Source organism: Mobula birostris, chromosome 8, assembly GCF_030028105.1.
Source record: "Mobula birostris isolate sMobBir1 chromosome 8, sMobBir1.hap1, whole genome shotgun sequence".
Lineage (NCBI taxonomy): Eukaryota > Metazoa > Chordata > Chondrichthyes > Myliobatiformes > Myliobatidae > Mobula > Mobula birostris.
The window spans coordinates 145,796,844-145,819,178 of NC_092377.1; the positions used below are offsets into that span (position 1 = coordinate 145,796,844).

The window sequence follows — 22,335 nt, forward strand, 5'->3', positions numbered from 1 at the left end:
CTATCAAAGGAATGAACTCATGAACGCAACAGTGGTGAGAATTGGAGAGCGCGTATTAGAAGATGCAGCTGGAGACACCAACCAAGGTTTGTCCGCCCTATGAGAGAAATGCTCCGGGATATAATGTTTTTCTTTGATGATTATACAAAATAGATGTATCTTTTTCTCATTCAATTCACTGTTGTAGCAGCTGTAGACAAGCACACATCTATTTACTAAGGTAATTAACACACATCTATTCACTGCACACAACTGAAGACAGATAGTTTCACAGCCAAACTAGTGCGGTTTTTCGACACTATGGTACCAATAATGTGCTGCCACCTACTGACATTTTTCCATAGAGTTTTGTTAAATGCTGCAATAAGAATCACTTGAACAAAACTATATTTTCACCGTACGGGAATATTTGGTTAATGCAGAAAACATTGCCCATCATTCTGATTGAAAGATCTCAAACTGAGAGTTCAAGCTGAGAGTTTCAGGTATATGGAACTGAAACTTCAACCTCGTAATTGTACAGCATGCAAAATGGGTTTTCATCCTCCCAGGTCTGTGGTCTCAGAAATGAATTAATTTCTTTTATGTACAAGTGCATACACAGTAATTTTAGCCGTTTGCAATTCACAGAAATTTGAATGCGATTCCTGATTAGATTGAAGCGAACGGATAAATGGGCAGCTCCCCCCCATATTGACGCTCTGCAAGACACTCCGGTTTGGCATACAGTCCAATGGCGAATGAGTCTGCGAAATGGTGTTCATAGCATTACAGCTGGTGCGTCACACATCCATTGAAGCTGATTAAATACCGACTCTCTGGATGAATTTTGCGTATTCTGCCCGGAATCAGGCTGCTTTCCTCTGTGTTTAGAATTTCCTTCATATCCCCAGGTTGTGCCATCTGGTACGATGGTAAGCTAAGGGACTTCTGCAAATTCCCTCTGATATTCAAATATGTTGTAGTCTCTGTGGAACGGGGCTTCGGGAGGCGTTGTGTGTGTGTGCGTGGTGGGGAGGGTGGTTGGGGGTCATTGTACTATAAAACGGAGATCCTTCAATAAGGACGTTTGCTCCGATGTGGCTATAAATCTATCTGTATGCCTTATTGTCTCTGAATTTCTCGATGCATTACTAATGACCATACCAGATCACAAATTCCCATTGGCAACTGTTTGACAATATTCACCTGAACATAGGACACCAACGCCCGAGATGTCAGAAGAAGACCTGTTCAACACCGAGATGTTGCAGTTTCGGAGATGTGACTCGTTTCCTTCGCATTGAACTTCGGTCACCCACACGGGCCGTGCAGTTTCTCTGTACCTTGAGGAGTTGTAGGCGGATTTAGCGAAGCCGCAATGCAATTGACTACAGACAACGTTTGCGTCATTGAGTTTCCAGTCTTTATCCTGCAATCTATGCCAGGTGCCGTTAGCATAAACCTCCACTCGGCCGTCGCATCGGCTTCCCCCATCGCTCAGTCTCAAAGACCACATTTCAGCTACGATACCGAAGAAGATAGATAAAAGAGTTAATATCAAGGAAAAGGATCCACAACATATTTTTTCTGATATTGCTGCAGAGTGTGTTTTATACACTAATTTTCCCACATGTTACTAAGGTTGCCAGCAATTTCAGTAAAGTTTGTCAGCCCTTTTGAGCTATAAAAACTATTTCCGTACTTTATCTCAGAAACTGGAAGTATGAGGCATACAATTAAACTTTGACCATATTGATAAATATTGAATATTTACGTATTCTGATCCCTAACCAAATCTACATTGTTGGCGCGGGGGGGGGGGGGCTCTTTCGTAAAACTCTTTTATTTTGTTCCCGAACATTAAGTACAGCCATCCCGGGAGCGAGTTGCACCTTCTCTTAACGAGTGCCGAAAGAAAAGCTCACAAAAAGAAAAAAAAACGCGACTTTTTTTTTTTCTTTGGAGCGAAGCAGCGCAACATAGGAATTGATCAAGGTGTGCAAGATAAGAGCCTTATGTAGTGTGGATAGACAGAGATTTTTCACAATAGTCAAAATGGCGAATACATGTCGGCATCACTTTACAGTAAATCGAGGAAAGTGTAGGTAAAAAAATCAGAGCTTTTTTTTTTTTTTTTTTTTTTTTTTTTTTTTTACACAGAGGGTCCAGTTGTGCGCATGCAGCGGCCTGTTACTGCTGCCGAAGTGGCAGATACAGTAGAGTCATTTAAGGAACACATGGATGATGTTAAAACAATGGAGTGTTGTGTAGTCGGGAAGGATTGGACTGATATTACAGGAGCTTAAAGAGGCGGTGATACATAATACGCAGAATGAATTGTGTTTTCTAACTTACAAGTATTGTTCATAGTGAAAGTGCCGGGCTTTGCTCTTACTCACCCAATTTAAATGGGACCCTTCATTTTTTATTGTCTCTCGTCAACTTATTAATAAAATCTGTAACACAGTTGTTCTCTGCACAGATATTATATTTCTATATTTGTAGACTTTTACATTGTGCCAAAGACTGCTATGCTGATAAATAAATTGTCATCATCCTGCAGCCTTTTGCACAATTATTCTCCAACTTACGAATTATTCACTCTATACTTGAAAACAGTCTATTTATAATACGACGAATGTGGTTTTATAGCATGCATCTGCGAAATTAAGAAGCATAAACTATCTTCTTAATCTCAGTCAGATATGGTCCCCAATAAACCATCCGTTAAATCACTTAACACGTCACGGTTGTGTAAATTTCTACGACCAAAGAGCAGGTTGTTTCTGTCCGATATTCTTTGTGACTCACCAGAGCAGATGAGACCAGCGTCATTCCCATGTGAACATTTAATCTGACCCCAGACCGAGACTGGACAATCGGTTAGTCGGGATTCGTTCCCCAGGCAGCGGTAGTCATCCTTCCACAATGGCCCTTTACCTTCGCTAAACTTAGCACCTCTAGGAGTTGCACTTACTGCCCCGCACTGTAGATGTTCACAGACCACGGCAGCATCTTCCAGGCTAAAATATTCATCGCAAAGTGTTCCCCACTGGCCTCCGTGCAGTACTTCCACACGGCCAGAGCATCTGCTCTTCCCATCAACCAAACGTGGTCCATGCTTCCCTGTTGTAGATATAATTGAATGTAGTTAAGTACTCTCAACAAAAACAGAGTAAAATACTAAAGTTGAGGAATTGTTTGATTTTCCACCTTCTCCACATGACTGCCTGACAATTGTTTCTCGACATGAAGATTCATTGAAACGGAATGCAGTGAGCAGTACAATGCAGATATGTTCTTCACCTCGTTGAACCGGCAAATGTTGTTTCCAATATATTATGAGATCCTATCATAAACATATGAAAATCTGCAGATGTTGGAAATCCAAGCAATACACACAGGATGCTCGAGGAACTCAGAAGGCCAGACAGCTGAATGAAAAAGAGTACAGACGACGTTTCGGGCCGAGTCCCTGCAATAGGACAGGGAAAACAAAAGATGAGGATTCCGAGTAAGAAAGCGCGGGAAGAATGAACCACAAGGTGATAGGAGCAACCAGAAGGGGGAAGGGGTGAAGTAAGTATCTAGAAAAATTACTGGATACAGAGCTAGAGAAGGGGGAAATATGATTGCGAAGGACAGAAGGACATAGAGGAAAGAAAGGGGGCATGATCACCCAAGGGAGGTAATAGGCAGCTAAGGGGATAAAGTGAGAGTGTATATTGGAAATAGGGAATGTTAAAGGGAAGAAGGAGGCATTAACGGAAGTTCGAAAAAAATCGATGTTAAAGCCAACAGGTTCGGTTGGAGCTACCCACACGGAATGTAGGGTGCTGCTCCTCCAACCTGAGTGTGGCTTCATCGCGGCAGCAGAAAGAGGCTCATGTCAGAATGGGAATAGGAAGTGGAATTGAAAATAACGGCCACTGGGAGACCCTACTTTCTTGGAAGAACGGATTGTACATGCTCGGTGAAGGGGTCTCCCGATCTATTCCAGGTTTCATTGATAAACAGCATGCCACACCGGAAACAACGAATACAGTAGATGACACCAGAATACTCACAGGTGAAATGTTGCCTCACCTGGAAAGACTGTTTGGGGCCCTGAATGATAACGAGTGTGTAGAAATAGAGGCAGATGTTGTACTTGTTCCAATTGAAAGGATAAATGCCAGGAGGGAGATTCGTGGGGATAGACAAATGGGCAAGGAAATCTTTCAGACGAAGCTCCCATGTGGAACCTTATCAAAGGCTGTGCTGAAGTCCCGTGTACAAAATCCGCAGCCCTACCCTCATTGACACTTTTAGTTAAATCTTAATATAAACCTTAAAAAGTTTCGTTAAACGCCATCTTCCATTCACAACACCATTCTGACTACATAGCAGATTCTGTTGATGAATAGTTGGTAGATCCTGGCCATTAGAGGATCTTCCAGTAACTTCTCCACCTCTGGCTCTCAGGCTGAATGGTTTGTCCTGGGAAAATTATTTCGAGATTGAAATCCTTATCATATGGGGAGCTTTTGATGGTTCTGGGCCTGTGCTCACTGGAATTCTGAAGAATACGGGTTGACCCAAGTGAAACCGATATTGAACGTTTTCGATAGAGTCGATATAGAGACGATGCTTCCTATGGTGTGATAGCCGAAGACAGAGGACAATGCCTTGGAATAGAGGGGTGTCCTTTTAGAACGATGATGAGAGAGAATTTTTTTAGCTAGCTAGTGGGCTTCGTTGCTTCAGGCAGGTGTGGAGTTCAACTCTTAGGGTATAATTAAGGTAGAGCTTGATAAATTCTTCATTAGTCAGAGCATGAAGGGTTATGGGGAGAAAGCAGGGGGTTAGGGCTAAAAGGTAAAATAGATCAGACCTGATGAAATAGTAAAGCAGATTTGATGGAACGAATGGCCTATTTCTGCTCCTATATCTACTGGCCTTGTCTTATGGTTTTGCAAAGACGCCATCAATATTCACCTGCCTGAACCTAATTTGCAGGGAGTTAATAAGGTATTTTGTTTTCGATTAACGACTATGTTATTGGTCTGTCATCCTTTGCCTCTATGCATGATCATCCGGACATTTATTCTGCTCGGTTCTGCAGCAGGAAACTCCGATGGTAATGGCACAGTGTGTTTCGACCTAATTGCATTCCTCACTGATGCAGTCGATAGATGCTTGGAAGTGAAGTAACATTAACAATGTCTTCAGTTTTTGACACATTTCTGGATAACCTATCCTGTGCGGTCCGTTTTCCAAGAAAGGAGTAATCTCTTCAAAATTCTCCAAGCATCTGGATATTAACTATTAACTAAAATAAATTATTTTTATTCCCTTGTCTCTGTAGTAATGAAAGAGAACGGTTTAGTTGTTAAATGGCTTTGTTTCAAAAGATTAACACAAATTGCTGGAGGAACGCTGTGGTCCAGCCAGCATCTATGGAAAAAGAGTAAACATGCGACGTTTCTGGCAATGACCCTTCGAGTATTTTTGTGTGTATTCGTTTTATTTCAGGAATCTGCAGATGTTATCTTCTTTGGACTTTAGCGTTTAATCTGTTTCAGGCCGTTGTCAGCATTTTATTAGAGTTTAGTATGTTTAGTTTTATTTGAACTATTTTATTGTTTTCTTTTATTCTAATTTGAATTCAGTAGCCGTGAGGTAATGTTAAAGCAATACAAGACAGTTAGACCACACCTAGAGTACTGTGTTCATTTCAGGTCACTTCATTGAACATAGAACATAGAAAGCCTACAGCACGATACGGTCCTTTCGGCCCATTAAGCTGTGCCGAGCATGTACTTACTTTAGAGATTACCAAGGGTACTCATAGCCGTCTATTTTTCTAAGCTCTTTGAACCTATCCAGCAGTCTCTTAAAAGACCCTATCGAATCCGCCTCCACCACCGTCGCCGGCAGCCCATTCCATGTACTCACCATGGGTGAAAATATTACCCTTGACATCTCCTCTGTACCTACCTACAAGCACCTTAAAACTGTGCCCTCTCGTGTTAGCCATTTCAGTCCCGGGAAAAAGCCTCTGACTATTCACATGATCAATGCTTCTCATCATCTTATACACACTATATTACTACAGGGAAGATGTGGCTGTAATAGAGAGAGTGTAGTGGAGCTTTACTTGGATGTTGCTTGGATTGCAGAACATGACTTGCGACAATAGGTTGAATGAATTTACCGGTTTCTCCTTGAAGCGACCGAGGATTAGAGGTGACCTGACAGAGGTGTATTAAACGATGAAAGGCATTGATCGTGTGGATAGCCAGGCTTTTTTGCCCCAGGGCTGTAATGGGTAGCACTAGGGGGCATAATTTTAAGGTGCTTGGAAGTGGTAATGGAGGATGTCAGAGGTAATAGTTTCACATAGAGCGTGCGGGATGTAGTGGAAAGCACTGTCTGCGATGGTAGTAGAAGAAGATACAATACGGTCTTTTAAGAGATTCTCACATGGGATATATAGAGCTTAGGAAAATAGAGGGTTATGTGGCAGGAGCATTCTAGGCAGCTTCTAGAGTCGATAACATGATCGGTTTTACATTCTAGATCGAAGGGCGTGCAATTGCTGTAGATTTTTAAGTTTATGTTCTATTACAATATGGTTTCTGATTTAAACCTGAACGATGTTCTCTGAAACTATCGCCATGTGCTTCCCGCTCAATTTCAGCGTGCTGCCTGAACAGCATACATCCCTACAAATCTATAAAATCACAACATAATTTTGAGTACCTATCTGTATTTTCTTTGCACTCCTTTCTAAACGTTATGCTCCCTGCAGTAAGTTTCACCATCTCGTCCGTCTATAAGATCCGCTGGACAATCTCCCTCTTCTGTGGTCCAGTACTCCTTTTTCTGTGCAGCTACATCACTAGTCATTAATTAAATCGGTGAATAATCTCTAAGTACTTTGTTAATATGATGACTCATTGCTCAATGTCACCGTAATTAATCAGCCTATTGGTCAAGTTTTGATAGGAGATTCTTTTTTTTTTTTCATCCATTCTAAAGTTTCCAATTATAGGTATTCTAAATTTCCTCCTTCAGAACCCCACACTGAACTCAAACATTAATGCTGTCTCATTGCAAATCCTTCAATTGTACTCACCACCACCCCTCACCCCCGCCCCCCCCACGCTATACTGTCGGTCAATTTCAGATCAAAATAATATCGAATGATACTGCACTAATGCAACTTATGAGGAGTTATTTGGAAGAACTATTGATAAGTAAATACTGCCTTCAAAGTACAATCAAAGCATAATATTGATTTTTTTTTTTTCTGAAACCCGACACTCACCGGAACAGATCAGACTGACATCATTCTTGTGGTTGCAACGGGGAGTCCATGAAGAATATGGACAGTCGGCTAGGCTCGACTCATTACCTTGACATTCCAGGATTTTTTCCGATACAGGCTCTTCTCCTTCTCCAAAATAAGCTCCCCTTAGCACAGAAACAGCGACTCCGCATTGAAGTTGATTGCACACCACGTTGGCATTATTCATATCCCAGTGCAGGTCACAAACTGTTCCCCATTTTTCACCAAACTGCACTTCCAGTCTTCCCGAACATTCGTCATTTCCGGACACCAATCTTGCAGTTCGGTGACCTGAGAAAGATGTGAAGAGCAAGCATGGCAAAGAAAATTATAACAATGTACAGTCAAATCATATTACTTTCATCATATATCATGGTCCGAAATCGTTGGGTTGCAATCTGTTCTCCGAGGGATAACCTGGTTTTCCACCACCAGAATGCACCATATTTATTCCGTTCTGGTGAATTAATTTTTACTGAACATCTTGCACACCCATGTTGCAAGCAAATTGTGTGTACAAACAAAACAGCTGGTAATAATAATGGATCATGATTATTCTAAAATCAGTAAGCGAACAATCTTTTGATCGCAAGTGCATACTCTATGTTCGTCTTTTAGTCTACATTATCGAAATTCACATCGGGATATCAGAGCACCATAAAAAAAGATATTTTTCTTTGATTCCTCAATAATTAAGGACAAACAATTGATCGTTCACTAAACAAGGTCCTGTGCGTTCGACAATCCCGTCTGCTGCTCCACTTATATGTGTGTGCACCTGTGTGTGTGTGTGTGTGTGTGTGTGTGTGTGTGTGTATCAGACAAAACAAAATTCTCAACAATAATGTCTGTGTGCACACCGCTGGTCAGGTTTGTTCACAAGAAAATCATTCTTCTATCGAACTCCCGTAGTGCAGTATATAGCTAATTAGCCTGCTCGGCCTGGAAACCATGCGGCTGAACTTTCTGAGAGATTAGCATGCGAAGACATGGAAAACGTTACCAAAGTTTACTTGTTTGGATTTATTAATATTCCCAGCTACTCTTCAAACACTGAAATAAATTAGTGAGACATGTTTATCCCACAAAAAAGTATGACCAATAATCTAATCGCATCTCCTTTTCCAGTTATCCTTCTTCTGGGTGTGTACAAATATAATTGTTTCGAGTTCAACCCTTTGTACAGTTTGTGAGAAGGCAACGATAAGGTCAGACGAAGGTGCCCAGCAGCCTCAATAATTCCAACAGTTCAATTAATAGGTGTTTTCATATTTAAGCAACGCTGAAATGAATGCATTACATTTTGTTGAAAACAAACACAGACGTTAATAAGTCTGATGTCCCAGAAATATCCTAGCACATGGTTATGCTGTCGGATGCAGATCACGAGAAGTCCTTTCATTGTCGAACGCGAAGAATGCCCAGCTATATACACTGTCCTATTGAACTCAGCATGCAATTGAGGTATGGCAGCTGTTGACCTGTAAAACTGGCTTGCTGCCATGTGTAATGCATGCTTTGTAAAGCATGCGTCGTAAAAATATGGGGAATACAAGCATCCTTTACTTTCAGAAATAATTTATTAAAACGTGAAAGCATAGGTTTAACGGAGATAGCAAATATTTCACAAGGACCTGAGGGGCAAGCGTTTCATCTAAGTGACGGTCTGCAGACGGTGTCCTGCAAAAGGAAGTGCCTGAGGCAGGTAAAGTCACAGTATTTGAACGCTATTTTGACAAGTAAAGAATAGGAATTGTTTTGATGGATATAGGAACTCGTGTGGTCGAACTGACGCATATTGCAATATTGCTTGTCATGGGCGATTGTTGTCTCCTTTCTTTGAGGGGGCGCGAGGGGGGGGTAAACTGTTTACGAGCTGTATCACTCTACTGATCAACAGTTCTAGATGCTGGAACAGGGAGCATTTTGGCGGCATGAGCATCATCTGTCAGGGAAGAGAAACTCTCGGCATTTAGGGAAAAAGCATTAAAAAGTGGAAACCTATGTTTAACGTGAGGGACGAAATAAAACATTGAACATAGAAACAGAAAACCTACAGCATAATGCAGGCCATTCGGCCCATAGAGTTGTGCCGAACATGTCCCTCCCTTAGAAATTACTAGGCTTACCTATAGCCCTCTATTTTACGAAGCTCCATGTACCTATCTAAAAGTTTCCTGAAAGACCCTATCGTATCCGCCTCCACCACCGTTGCCGGCAGCCCATTTCATGCACTCACCGTTATACTTGCGAGACCATGGATCTGCGCCTGGAAAGTCTTCACTCTCCAGGGCGCAGGCCTGGGCAAGATTGTATAGAAGAATAGCAGTTGCCCAAGCTGCAAGACTCCCCTCTCCACGAAGCCAATGCTGTCCAAGGGAAGGACATTAGGACCCATACAGCTTGGCACCAATGTCGTCGCAGAGCAATGTGTGATTAAGTGCCTTGCTCAAAGACACAACATGTTCCCTCGGCTGGGGCTCGAACTTACGACCTACAGTTCGCTAGTCCAAAGCCTTAACCACTTGGCCATGCACTCACCACTTAGTAAAAAACCTACCCCTGACATCTCCTCTGTAACTACTCCCCGCACCTTAAACCTGTGTCCTCTTGGGGCAACCATTTAAGCCCTGGGGAAAAAGCATCTGACTATCCAGACGATCAACATCTCTCATCATCTTATACAGCTCTATCTGTCACAAAGGCGGCGGCATTGGGAGCAAGGGTGGACCCAAATGCAAGACACATCTTGTGCGGTTACTTAAAATTAGCCTATTGTTCAAAAGCAGGAAAGCGAGACAGGAAATAGCGAATTGGACATGGACTGAGGACTATGACTAAGCTGGAACCAAGGGTCTGGGCTAGGACTCGGAATCGGCTCCCAGAGCTAGAGGAGACATGAAGAGGCTAGGGTATGGACTCCGAGCCCAAGACTGGGCAAGGACCCAGTACCTGGGTCTTGCCTCGGGATTGGACCCCAGAACCAGGCATGGACATGACATGGGCTAGGGCGAGGAGGAACATGGGAACGCAGAGCCTCGGTCTCGGGAGAGCAGTTACATGGAACCACGGACACATACACAGAACACAGAGACGGGAACACTCCTTGGGTACAGGACATAGGGCCGGGACTCATGACCCTCCGCGGGGCAACGGCAAGACGGCCTGACTTACACCTCGGAAGCGAGGACAAGACACGACAAGCCATGACTCCCCAGGGGGCAACGGCAAGACGGCCTGACTTACCCGACGGAGGCGAGGACAGGACAAGACAAGACCAACATGAATGAACACCAGAGAGTACCTATCTAGCTCCGGCGATGGAACTAGACCGAAGTGCAGGCAGGGGCTGCAGACGACAGCTAGAGGCGAAAGGGGCAGAGAAGGGATTCAGACAAGTGGGTAGGACAGGAATCACAGATCACCAGGCCCAATATTAGACTCAAAACTGGAGACCACCAGGGCAAGGATTGACATGGTGCTTGGACGCCGCCAGGGCCAGGGCGTGGTCGTGGTACTGGAACGCCGCCGGGGCCAGGACGTGGACGTGGTCGTGGTACTGGAACGCCGCCGGGGCCAGGACGTGGACGTGGTCGTGGTACTGGAACGCCGCCGGGGCCAGGACGTGGACGTGGTCGTGGTACTGGAACGCCGCCGGGGCCAGGACGTGGACGTGGTCGTGGTACTGGAACGCCGCCGGGGCCAGGACGTGGACGTGGTCGTGGTACTGGAACGCCGCCGGGGCCAGGACGTGGACGTGGTCGTGGTACTGGAACGCCGCCGGGGCCAGGACGTGGACGTGGTCGTGGTACTGGAACGCCGCCGGGGCCAGGACGTGGACGTGGTCGTGGTACTGGAACGCCGCCGGGGCCAGGACGTGGACGTGGTCGTGGTACTGGAACGCCGCCGGGGCCAGGACGTGGACGTGGTCGTGGTACTGGAACGCCGCCGGGGCCAGGACGTGGACGTGGTCGTGGTACTGGAACGCCGCCGGGGCCAGGACGTGGACGTGGTCGTGGTACTGGAACGCCGCCGGGGCCAGGACGTGGACGTGGTCGTGGTACTGGAACGCCGCCGGGGCCAGGACGTGGTGCGTGGAACCTCCGGGTTGTGCCAAGCTCTCGACTCGACAGGGGAACAGTAGACAGCGGCTCTTAATTCTCTCCGGCGGGTTACCTGACGGACCCACCTGGATAAGGAAACTTTGCAGACTTGCTTCTGCGAGCTAACTGGACAGGGTTGCTCCGGTGGGGAAAGGCGAATTACCGGCACTCGCTTCGGGCGGAGACAAGGCTTGCTACGGCCAGGTGACATTGGCACGCTGTGACTTTGCAGACGCTCCCGCTCCGAACGGCTGAAAGCCGGAGATTATAAACTACCGGTTCAGCAGAGTGTCAATTGCCTCTAATCACCAAAGTCGAGGAACACGGGAAAATAGTTAATCAACGGTCCTGATCGAAACGTAAACAAGGTAAACTTAAAGCGACCCCGAGCCGGACCATGCCACTATCAGGTCACCTCTCATCCTCCGTCGCTACAACGAGAAAAGGCCTAGTTCGCTCAAGTTATTCTCATAAGGCATGATCCCCAATCCAGGCATCCTCGTAAATCACCTCTCCACCCTCTCTATGACTTTCACATCCTCCCTGTAGTGAGGCGACCAGAACTGAGCACAGTACTCTAAGTGTGTTCTGACCAGGGTCCTATATAGCTGCAACATTAACTCTCGGCTCCTAAATCCAACCCAATCATTGTTAATGGCCAATACACCATACATCTTCTTCACCACAGAGTCAACCTGCGCAGCTGCTTTGAATGTCCTATGGACACGGACCCCAAGATCCCTCCGATCATCCATACTGCCAGGAGTCTTACTATTAATACTATATTCTGCCATCATATTTGACCTACCAAAATGAACCACTTCACACTTATCTGGGTTGAACTCCATCTGCCACTTCTCAGCCCAGTTTTGCATCCTATCAATGTCCCGCTGTAACCTCTGACAGCCCTCCATACTGCCCACAACACCTCCAACCGTTTTGTCATCAGCAAACATACTAACCCATCCCTCCACTTCCTCATCCAGGTCATTTATAAAAATCACGAAGAGTAAGGGTCCCAGAACAGATGCCTGAGACAGTCCAATGGTGAGCGACTTCCATGCAGAATATGACCCGTCTACTACCACTGTTTACGTTCTATGGGCAAGCCAGCTCTGGATTCACAAAGCAATGACCCCTTGGATCCCATGCCTCCTTACTTTCGCAATAAGCCTTGCATGGGGTACCTTATCAAATGACTTGCTGAAATCCATGTAAACGAAATCTACTGCTCTTCGTTTATCAATGTGTTTAGTCATATCCTCAAAAAAATCAACCAAGCTCGTAAGGCATGACCTGCATGACAAAGCCATTCTGACTACCCCTAATCATAATAATAATAGGCATTCGTTAGTCTTGTGAGACCATGGATTTGCGCTTTGGAAGGTTTCCAGGGCGCAGGTCTGGGCAAGATTGTATGGAAGACCGGATGTTGCCCATGCTGCAAGTCATCCGTCTCCACGCCACCGATGTTGTCTAAGGGAAAGGCATTAGGACCCATACAGCTTGACACAAGTGTCGTCGCAGAACAATGTGTGGTTAACTGCCTTGCTCAAGGACACAACAGGCTGCCTCCACCAAAGCTCGAACTAGCGACCTTCAGATCACTAGACGAACGCCTTAAAAACTTGGCCACGCGCCACCACCCTAATCATATTATACCTCTCCAAATGTTCATAAATCCTGCCTCTCAGGATCATCTCCATCAACTTACCAGATACTTTCAAAAGGACCGGAGTAGAAACATTTACCGAGGTACTTGTATTGAAAATGTTTGGAGGGTGTTAGGAGAGGACTGCTTCCGTGCCATATTATGCTATTAATCAACAATTGGAAAGGCTGGCTGCTGGATGAAATAAAAACAAACTATGGAGGAACTGAGCGCGACAATCATCATCTGTGGGGGAAGGAAATGCACGACTTTTCTGGTCCGGATTTGTGCAGGCCTGACGACATCATTTTCTCTCATGCCACAAATATGACTCGACTCTTTCGAGCAGTTCAGCTGACACTGGACTACATATGCACTTGGTGCTACTTAATTAACGTCACAGTAGGAGTACGATCACACGAAATGCTTTTCCAACATGACGGGAATAATCCCTACATAAATTGGATTTAGTTTGACATCACAAGAGAAGTGTGGCCCGTCCCGGTTATTTACTATCGGAGTCATCCCGCACGACATCAATATGGCGGGACCGCAGATATAAAAACCTGATACTTACCTTCGCAAATAACGCCGACATCGTATGAATGTCCGTAGCCATAGTCAAACCACACATCGACTGTACACTCCCGGAGAGTGGCCTCCCTCCCGCCGCACTTAACAGAGTTTGATAAAACGGGTCCGGATCCTTGCCCAAAGTGAGCTTTGCCCAGGGTTCTCAGCGCGGCGCCGCAGTCCAGCTGCCGACACATCACATTCGTGGCCTGCTCCTTCCACACACTGTGGTGCACGGTCCACCAGTTTCCCTTGTGGAGAATCTCTACTCTCCCGGCGCATCGACTGCCACCATTCACCAATCTTAACGCTGGGATTTCTGAAAAATATCAGAAAATAAAACATCATAAGTCAGCCACGAATTAAGCCTCCTCAAACATTAAAATTCTTCTTGAACAACGTGATGATCAACAGGGAGTTCAGACTGTGGCAAACCCCGAATACGCTGCTTAACATAACGAGATTAGTCAATGAGCTGGACAACGTCTGGAGAACCGAGAGTCAACCGGTCATTCTACGGGAAGAAATGGATGTCTCCGAGGAAATCAAGATGATCTGCTTCAATGTTCCCTCTAATTTGTTTTACACCTTTGCTGACCTACCATTGCTCTAATAAGAAAAGTATTTAACACCCTTACAACTGTACACCCTTTAAATGTTTAAATGTCAAAAAAAAAATCAGCTCCGCGGAAACAATGTCTAAATGCGCGGCCGCACACTCACAGAGCTTATAGGGAACATTGAATCGTTTTTACTCTTCGGAGAGCTACAGATGGACTGCTCTTTCCGTGCCTCCACTGTACTTAGTACGCATCAATCAGGTAATCGAACACAAACATTAATGGAGGTGTGGAAATTTCCTGGAGAAAGAGTCGAACTGAGCCTCCACGTGACGTCAACACAGCACTAAAAGGATGGAATGAAAAATGGGAGGCTTTTTTTTTTACTTTCAGGAATTAATAAAGGCAACAGAAGCTCTTTCTCTGCTGACTGTCTGGTAAGTTTGGTGCTTGTCGTCGTTCCACGAGAATAGCAGACGCCTTTCAACCAGGTACTCCTTAACAATTAGTTTCAACAACCCAGACCATCACTCAGTGAAAATCAAGCGAGGTTACCTGACTGCTCGGTCTGAGAATGCACTGGACGGCCTGAAATGAGAAATGTACAATTAGATTTCTCTTTGGATTTACGGGGGGTCGTATACTTATGGATTAGGAGGACATGGTAAATGGAATACGAAATTAATATGCGGTCAAAGGTAAAAACACCCGCATCCGCTATCTTGCCCCACCCCCACATCCTCCTCCCTCCCACGCTCAGTCACGCCCTCCGAGCTCTTCGTTCCGCTGCATTATTTGATTTTCTGGCTCTGTAGACGCCGCTATGATTCTCAAAATACATTTAAATTCAAAAGCAAAGCAACATGATATTTTCCCTTTGGCAGACTCATCCATTAAATCACACCGCTCGCTGCCGCACATGTATTTCCGGATATTGCAAATGACCGGTTGATCCCAGTCCAACTGCCCCGACAAACTCTGCTCTAGTGACAGGCACTGTCTGCCGCATTGCTATGTTCACGTTAACCGATTTGTAACAAGTGGAAACTGCATGATTATATTCATAAATTCAAGGCCACTGTTATAGTTTGTGAACGGTGTTCACGCCATTTCCTCCAGTTCAGTTCAAACACACTCTTCAACTTATATCAGAATTAGAATCAGGTTTATTATCACCGATATTAATGTCCTGAAATTTGTTAACTTAGCAGCAGCAGTTCGATGCAATTCTCAATATAGCAGAAAAATAAATAAAATAATAATAATAATAGTAACAATAATAATATTAAATCAATTACAGTATACCTATACTGAATAGATTAAAAATCATGCAAAAAAACAGAAATATATATCTATATTTCAAAAGTGAAGTGGTGTTCAAGGGGGTAAATGTCCGGTAAAGAAACAGATGGCAGAGTTTCCTGAATATCTGAGTATGTGCCTTCAGGGTGTTCTACCTCATAGCTGATTGTAACGGTGAGAAAATCGCATGCCCTGGGTGCTGGAGGTCCTTAACAATGGACGTTGCCTTTCTTGAAGATGTCCTGGGTATTTTGTAGGCTAGTAAACAAGATGATGCATACTAAATTATGAACCTTCTGTAGCTTCTTCCGAACCTGTGCACCAGCCACTCCCCACCCTCTCCGCGTCCCATACCAGACTGTGATGCAGCCTCACAGAGTGCTCTCCACTGTACGTCTATAGAAGTGTGTGAGTGTTTCTTTATTTGACATACCAAATCTCTTCAAACTCGGGATGATGTATAGTCGCTGTCCTGCCTTCTGGGTACACAGAGAGTAGAGCAGTGGGCTAAGCACACACTCCTGAAGTGCACCAGTGTTCATCATCAACGAGGAGAAAATGTCATCGTCAGTCCGCACAGATTGTGGTCTTCGGGTTAGGAAGACGAGGATCCAACATCCTTATATTGTCAATTAGGCAATGTTGACGCTCATTGTGTTAGGTTTATGTCTCATAAGTCGTAATACCTATAAATTAAGTCAGCCTTAGAACTGGAAATAAATTACGAGGTTTTTTTTTTCAATTCCGCGGCGCTTACCCTCTCGCGCATCGATGTAAAGCGCCAGCTTAGGAACACTTCCCGACTCAAAGGAGTTTTCACGTTCGCTCTGTGATTGTGTGGGCTTCCTTCAGTTTCCTACCACATTCCAAAGACGTGTGCATATGGTTGGTGAGTTGCTAGCATGCAGTGTTGCCCCATGAGCGTAGCGATATTTTTGCACAGACTAGCGCAAGCCTCGCCGATTGGATTTGCCCCAAAAAACATATGTCACTGTTTGTTTTGAACTAAATGTGACAATTGAGTAAAGATAATCATTTCTTTATTTTTCGTAACAGTTGAAGCAATTTCCTGTTGTTTAAACCTCATCGCTATGTATTGAAGAGAACTTTTTATTTTGTTTTCTTAGCGGATGATAAAAAAGAAACCTATCAAATTCTCTAATCGACGTACATGTCCGAAGAAAAATCAGTTTCGTTCTTCTACTCATTATTCTTCTTCATCCTGCACTTATTACATCTCACGAAATCCCATGAACTGCCATGTGCATAATCTTTAGGGTTCCACAAAGTAATAGTCTATGTTATCCAATTAAACTACCAACCAGCAAGCCATGTGCGTAGGTATTAGAGTACCTGGAGAAACAGGCGAGCTCACAGGGAAACATACACTGCACATCTCGCAGATAGCATCGTCCGGTAGACACAAGTGCGCGTCTCTACAAGTACGTAGATGCAGCACGACGCATTATTAAGTAAAGGGTAGTTCTAGTACGTTGCATTAATAGGGACACTGCGCTCAGGCACAGGTGATCGGCGTTCAGTTCTAATCTCAAGTTTACCCTGTGTGGATTAGCATGTACTCCATTTGAAACTCGGGCTTTGCCCACTTCCCTGATAGAGTTTAATTTTAAGTTAACTGGGATCTCCCATAAGACATAGGAGCAGAACTAGGAAATTTGGCCCATCGAGTGTGTTCCTCCATTTCATCAAATTCCTCTTAGCCCCAGTCTCTTGTCATTTTCCTATATCCCTTCATGCCCTGAACAATGAAGAATATAACAAGGTCTGTCTTTAATACACTTAACGACTTTGCTTCCACAGCTGCATGTTACAAAGAATTCCATAGATTCCCCATTATCTGACAAAATAGATTCCCCTTCATATGCGTTTTAAAAGGACGCCCCTATATTCTGAGGCTGTATCGTCTGGTCTTTGACTTTCCCACGACTGGAAACATCCAGTGCTCATCCACTCCATCAGGGCCTCTCTGTACTTGGCAATTTTCAGTTAAGTCAGAGCACTTTCTTCTGTATTACAATGAACACACGCTCAGAGCCATCAAACCCGTTCAATCCTGGAATGGTTTTAAAACTCCTTGGAACCCTTTGCAGCTTCAGCACATTCTTTCGAAGATAAGGGGCCCAAAAATACTCACAATACTCCAAGTAAGGCATCCCTTTTGCTCTATAAATTATCACCATTAGATCGTTGCTTTTATATTCTAGTTCTCTTGAAATGAATGCTAATATGGCAGTTGCCTTCCTCACCACATATGCAGCCTGCAAATTCACCTTTTGCACCTCGGTTATTTTTCCAAATTTTCTTTTCATTTAGAAAATAGTCAGCCTTTTCATTTCTTCCTGCAAATTTCACGAGTTATACACTTCCTGATACGTAATCCATTTGCCATACCTTTGCCCATACTTCTCATCCCCCGAAGACCATCTGTAGCCTCTCTACTTCCTCAAAACTACCTGCCTCACCAACTATATTCATATCATCTGCAAACTGCAATAAAACTATCAATACCATCATCCAAATCATTGGCAGTAAACGTAAAAATAAACAGTCCCAACACAATCCCCTGTGGTATACCAAAGTCACCGGCAGCCAGCCATAAAATGTTGCCTTTATGTCTACACTTTGCCTTCTGCCGATTCGCCATTGCTTTCTCCAAGCTAAGTTATTTCCTGTAAATCCATGGGCTCCTAACTTGTTATGCAGCCTCATGTGTGGCACCTTGTCAAAGGCCTTTTAAAAATCCAAATACACTATATCAGCGTTTCTCCGTTATCTATCCTGCGTGTTATTTCGACAAAGAGTTCCAATAGGTTTGTCGGGCCAGAATTTCTCTTGATGAACTATGTTGACTGCCGCCTATTTTATTAAGTGCTTTCAATTACCCTGAAACCTCAACCTTAATAATGGACACGAACATCTTCCCAACCACTGAGGTCAGCTAACGGTTCTATAGTTTCTTTTCTTCTGCTTCTCTGCCTTTTTGAAACATGGAGTGACTTTTGCAGAGTACCGGTCTTCCAGAATCTTGCCAGAGTCTGCTTATCGTTGAATGATCATTACTAATGCCTCCACAATCCCTTCAGCCATCTCTTTCTTCTCCCTTTCTTCCTCTGCGGGACATATTTCTTCTGTGTCTTCCGAATTGCTTCCAGAAGTATCAGATCTTTATACTCTGCCGGCCGTCCTGCCAGTGTTATTTTCCAATTAAATCTGGCCATCTACTCTCATGCTTCTGTAATTCCCTTCACTCCACTGTAATATGATTCATCTGATCTTAACTCCCCCTTCTCAAATTTCAGGTTAATTCGGCCATATTATGATCACTTATCCCCGAGGATTCTTTTTTCTTCAAGCTCTCTGATAAACTCCAGTTCATCGCACAAAACACATTCCTGAATAGCTAATCACTAAGCGGGTTCAATTATGATCTGCTCAAAAAAAAACCTCTCGTAGGCACTCGATAAATCTTCCCTACTGGATTCCAGCACAAACGTAATTTTCCCAATCTACCTGCATATTGAAATCACCCATGACCATGGTAACTTCATCCTTTTGTCATGTATTTTCTACCTCCACTTGAAATTTATAGTTCACATCCTTATCACTACCTCAATGCAACTGGCAGCAGTGTCATTTTACCCTTGCAGATCTTTAGCTCGATCCACAATAAGTTAACATCTTCCGATCCGATTTCAGCGCTTTCTAATGCTCGGTTTCCTATTTTATCATCAGAGCCACGTCGCCGTCTCTGCCCTCCTGCCTATCCTTACAATATGAACCCCTGGACATTTAAATCCCAGCTATAATCTGCATTCATCCATGATACTGCGATGTCTACAACATCAGACTTGCCAATCTGAAATTGTGCTGCAAGTCCATTTAACTGATTCTACCTGCTGACCGCATTCAAATATGACACCTTCGTGCTGTATTTACCCTTCCCGATTTTGTGCGGCTTTTAAGTTCCAATTCATCCTGTTTTCTGCAATTTTGCCCTGTCAACAGCCTCTTCTCACTACAGATTGCCTCTATTTGTAAACCATCATCAGCACTATCAATGGATTTTCGTATGAATTTCCTTGCATTGAAGTACACGTGGCTCAGGACACTAGTGGCACCACGTTCAACTTTTTAATTGCGGACTTTGTCTGAGGTCATACCAACATCTCCCACCACAACAACTCCACTAACTGTTTTAATACTCAGGTTGCCACCCCAATGCAATTCTAGTTTAAGGCCCAACATGCATCATGAACAATCGTTCCCACTAAGCTATTAACACCCTCCTGTAAAAGGTAAGCCGTCCATTCTGTATAGGTCCGATTTTCTCTGGAAGAGATCCCAATGATCCAAATATTGCATGCCCTCCTTCCAAAACAAATTCATTAGCAAAATAATAAATTGTTTAATATTCCCAGTTCTGGCCTCACTTACACGTGGGACGGATAGCCTTCCTGAGTTCACAAACCAAGAGGTCCTGGGCATTAACTCAGCACCCAACTCACTGAAATCCCCTATGTAGAATCTCGTAACTTGCCCTACCTATGTCATTGGTACTAATATGAACCACCACTTGTGGGTGTTCGGCCTCCCACTTAAGAATGCTGAGGACTCAATCGGAGATATCTCAGACTCTGGCACCCGGGAGGCAATATACCACCCGGTATGTTGGTGATTGGGAATAATTATGGGTGGAGGTTTAGAAAGAAGGAAAACTTAAAATACGGTTCATTTGTAAGTTAGTGTTTCCCACTCGGCACAGACTAGAAGTCCGTAGGGAGCTTTTGTGTGTGGGTGACTATATAGCCCTACTTTCCGAGAGGGAAATTAAGTCATCATTATTTCCATTGAGAAATAACACGAAATAATTTGCTTTCATTTAAAGTGTCGATGAGAGAGTAGACTTAAATGATAATGAATAATCAAAATTATGCAAAATCTATCAATATTCAGTTTGCATAGTCATTAGCTTAATCAGAAATTCTGAACAAAATTTGTATTACGTTCATTTTTTAAAAAATAAATAGCAAACAAGTATTCGGCAAATTAGATTAAATTCAGGAATACGCGGCAGATTCACATGCATCTGCGTCAAGAGAAACAGAAACATTTTACTTCGTTAATTTCCTTTGCCCTTCACTGCACCCTGAATTTCTCATGGTTTTCCTCCGTTATACGGCAGTAACGCATTAAATGTTTTACATAACGTAAAAAGAGATAAAGAAAACATTTTCCCATTGAGATTTGCACTATAAGTTTAACCTGGACAGGAAAAGGAATGTAGAGTTCAAAATGTTAAGAACAGCAAATTTTCTCATACTTGCAATGTAACATGAAAATGCTTGCAGCTTTTCTCCGGCCGCACAAAACTACAAAATAAAAAGATCATTTAATTGACGATACTAATCAAGCTCATGGTATTACAGAATGATTTCAATAATGTAAAATATGAAAATAATTTCCAAAAGCTGAGACTAAATGAACTAGATAATCTTGTTCACCTGATTGTGCAACATAGTGTTTTGAAAGAACTGATCATTACCAGCGATAGGAATGAGTACCAGCGTTAAGCAGGAGCAGCAGCTGTAACTTTGGTTGCTGCTCGCATTCACTGAACTATATACTGTGAAATCTGACTGGCTGTTTCCCAAGTGCGACCACTCTCCAACATCGATTAATAATTTACATAGAATATAAGATGACAGCAGCCGACTGTTTTCTAAAGCGAGAATTTTCGAGCCAAAACAACTCATCTGTCTTTCGCTGCAATTTGCAGTGAAGTATTCGACAGAAAGTCAACGAGAAGTCGATGTAATTAATAGAAGCACTTCAACTGCAAATGATAGAAATGAAAATTTGCTTCTAGAAGGGAAACAAAAACTGCAAATTCAATACCAAATTTCAACGTAGCATATCCGTCGTCATTTCTTGGAAACAAATCGGCCTATTCCTGATCTATTCAACCAGTACACTGCAAATTTTGAAGCACATGAAACATTGATTTCGTCGCGAAATTCGCAGGGTGACAGATTTGTTCCTCTCCTTTTTGTCTACTATTTCAATATTGATTTATCACAAAGTTGGAAGTGGAAGAGGAACTTTTATTTACTGTTTTACTTTCCATTTCACTCAATTTTCTGTAACAGTGTTATGAAATTACGCGACATTGGACATTAATGATAATAAGCATATCAACAGATCATCTAATATTTTCAATTTTCTTAAAGAACTCACAATTCCAGATCTTCAACACCATCAGTGCCAAGATAGTCAACGGTAACCTCTCGGTCGTCATTTAGAGCTATCGGCCCTGTATGTTCAAAGATAGGCACACCAGTAACTGAATATTTGATCTGAAAGCAGGTTCTACGAGAATGTTTTTGAGTATTCAATATTTCTTTCTAGGCATCCAATAGTTTTCCTCTCAGTTGACGCGCGAATTACAGTTTGTTGAAACGCACCAATGGGAAAGGACTTGTCCATTAATGGAACTGATGCGTTCATCTTCTGAGGAAGCAATGAGCTGAGATAATCTGAAAAGGCAATGATACAGCGACGCGGTATCTACATCCTAAAGAAAACATTCAGTCATAGAAGCCAACCGCCCAGGAATAGGCTATTCAGATCATTGCAAAGACTATTTCTGATTCGCTGGGCTTTCTCGGAGACCACATTACATATCTCCCTCTTTCCCAATATCATGCAGTTGGAAACTTTGACTATTTAGTCAGCGATCTTGTCCCGACTCCGACTTTCACCAAAACAAAAACAACTCAATTTCGTTTCCTTGTCTCTTTTATCGATCAATAT

At 43.5% G+C, this 22,335-nt stretch overlaps 1 protein-coding gene across 1 annotated transcript in view; it reads right to left on the reverse strand.

Moving 5' to 3' along the window:
* LOC140202093 (scavenger receptor cysteine-rich domain-containing protein DMBT1-like) overlaps positions 1-21,820 on the reverse strand; it is a 33,763-nt gene extending 11,943 nt beyond the window's left edge. The window contains exons 1-6 of the mRNA XM_072266952.1: positions 21,760-21,820; positions 14,758-14,790; positions 13,647-13,961; positions 7,295-7,606; positions 2,794-3,108; positions 1,189-1,503 (exon numbers count right to left, since the gene is read on the reverse strand). Of these exons, the coding sequence (XP_072123053.1) occupies positions 1,189-1,503; positions 2,794-3,108; positions 7,295-7,606; positions 13,647-13,961; positions 14,758-14,790; positions 21,760-21,820 (1,351 nt within the window). The remainder of the gene's footprint in view (positions 1-1,188; positions 1,504-2,793; positions 3,109-7,294; positions 7,607-13,646; positions 13,962-14,757; positions 14,791-21,759) is intronic.
* Between the last annotated feature and the right edge of the window lie 515 nt (positions 21,821-22,335).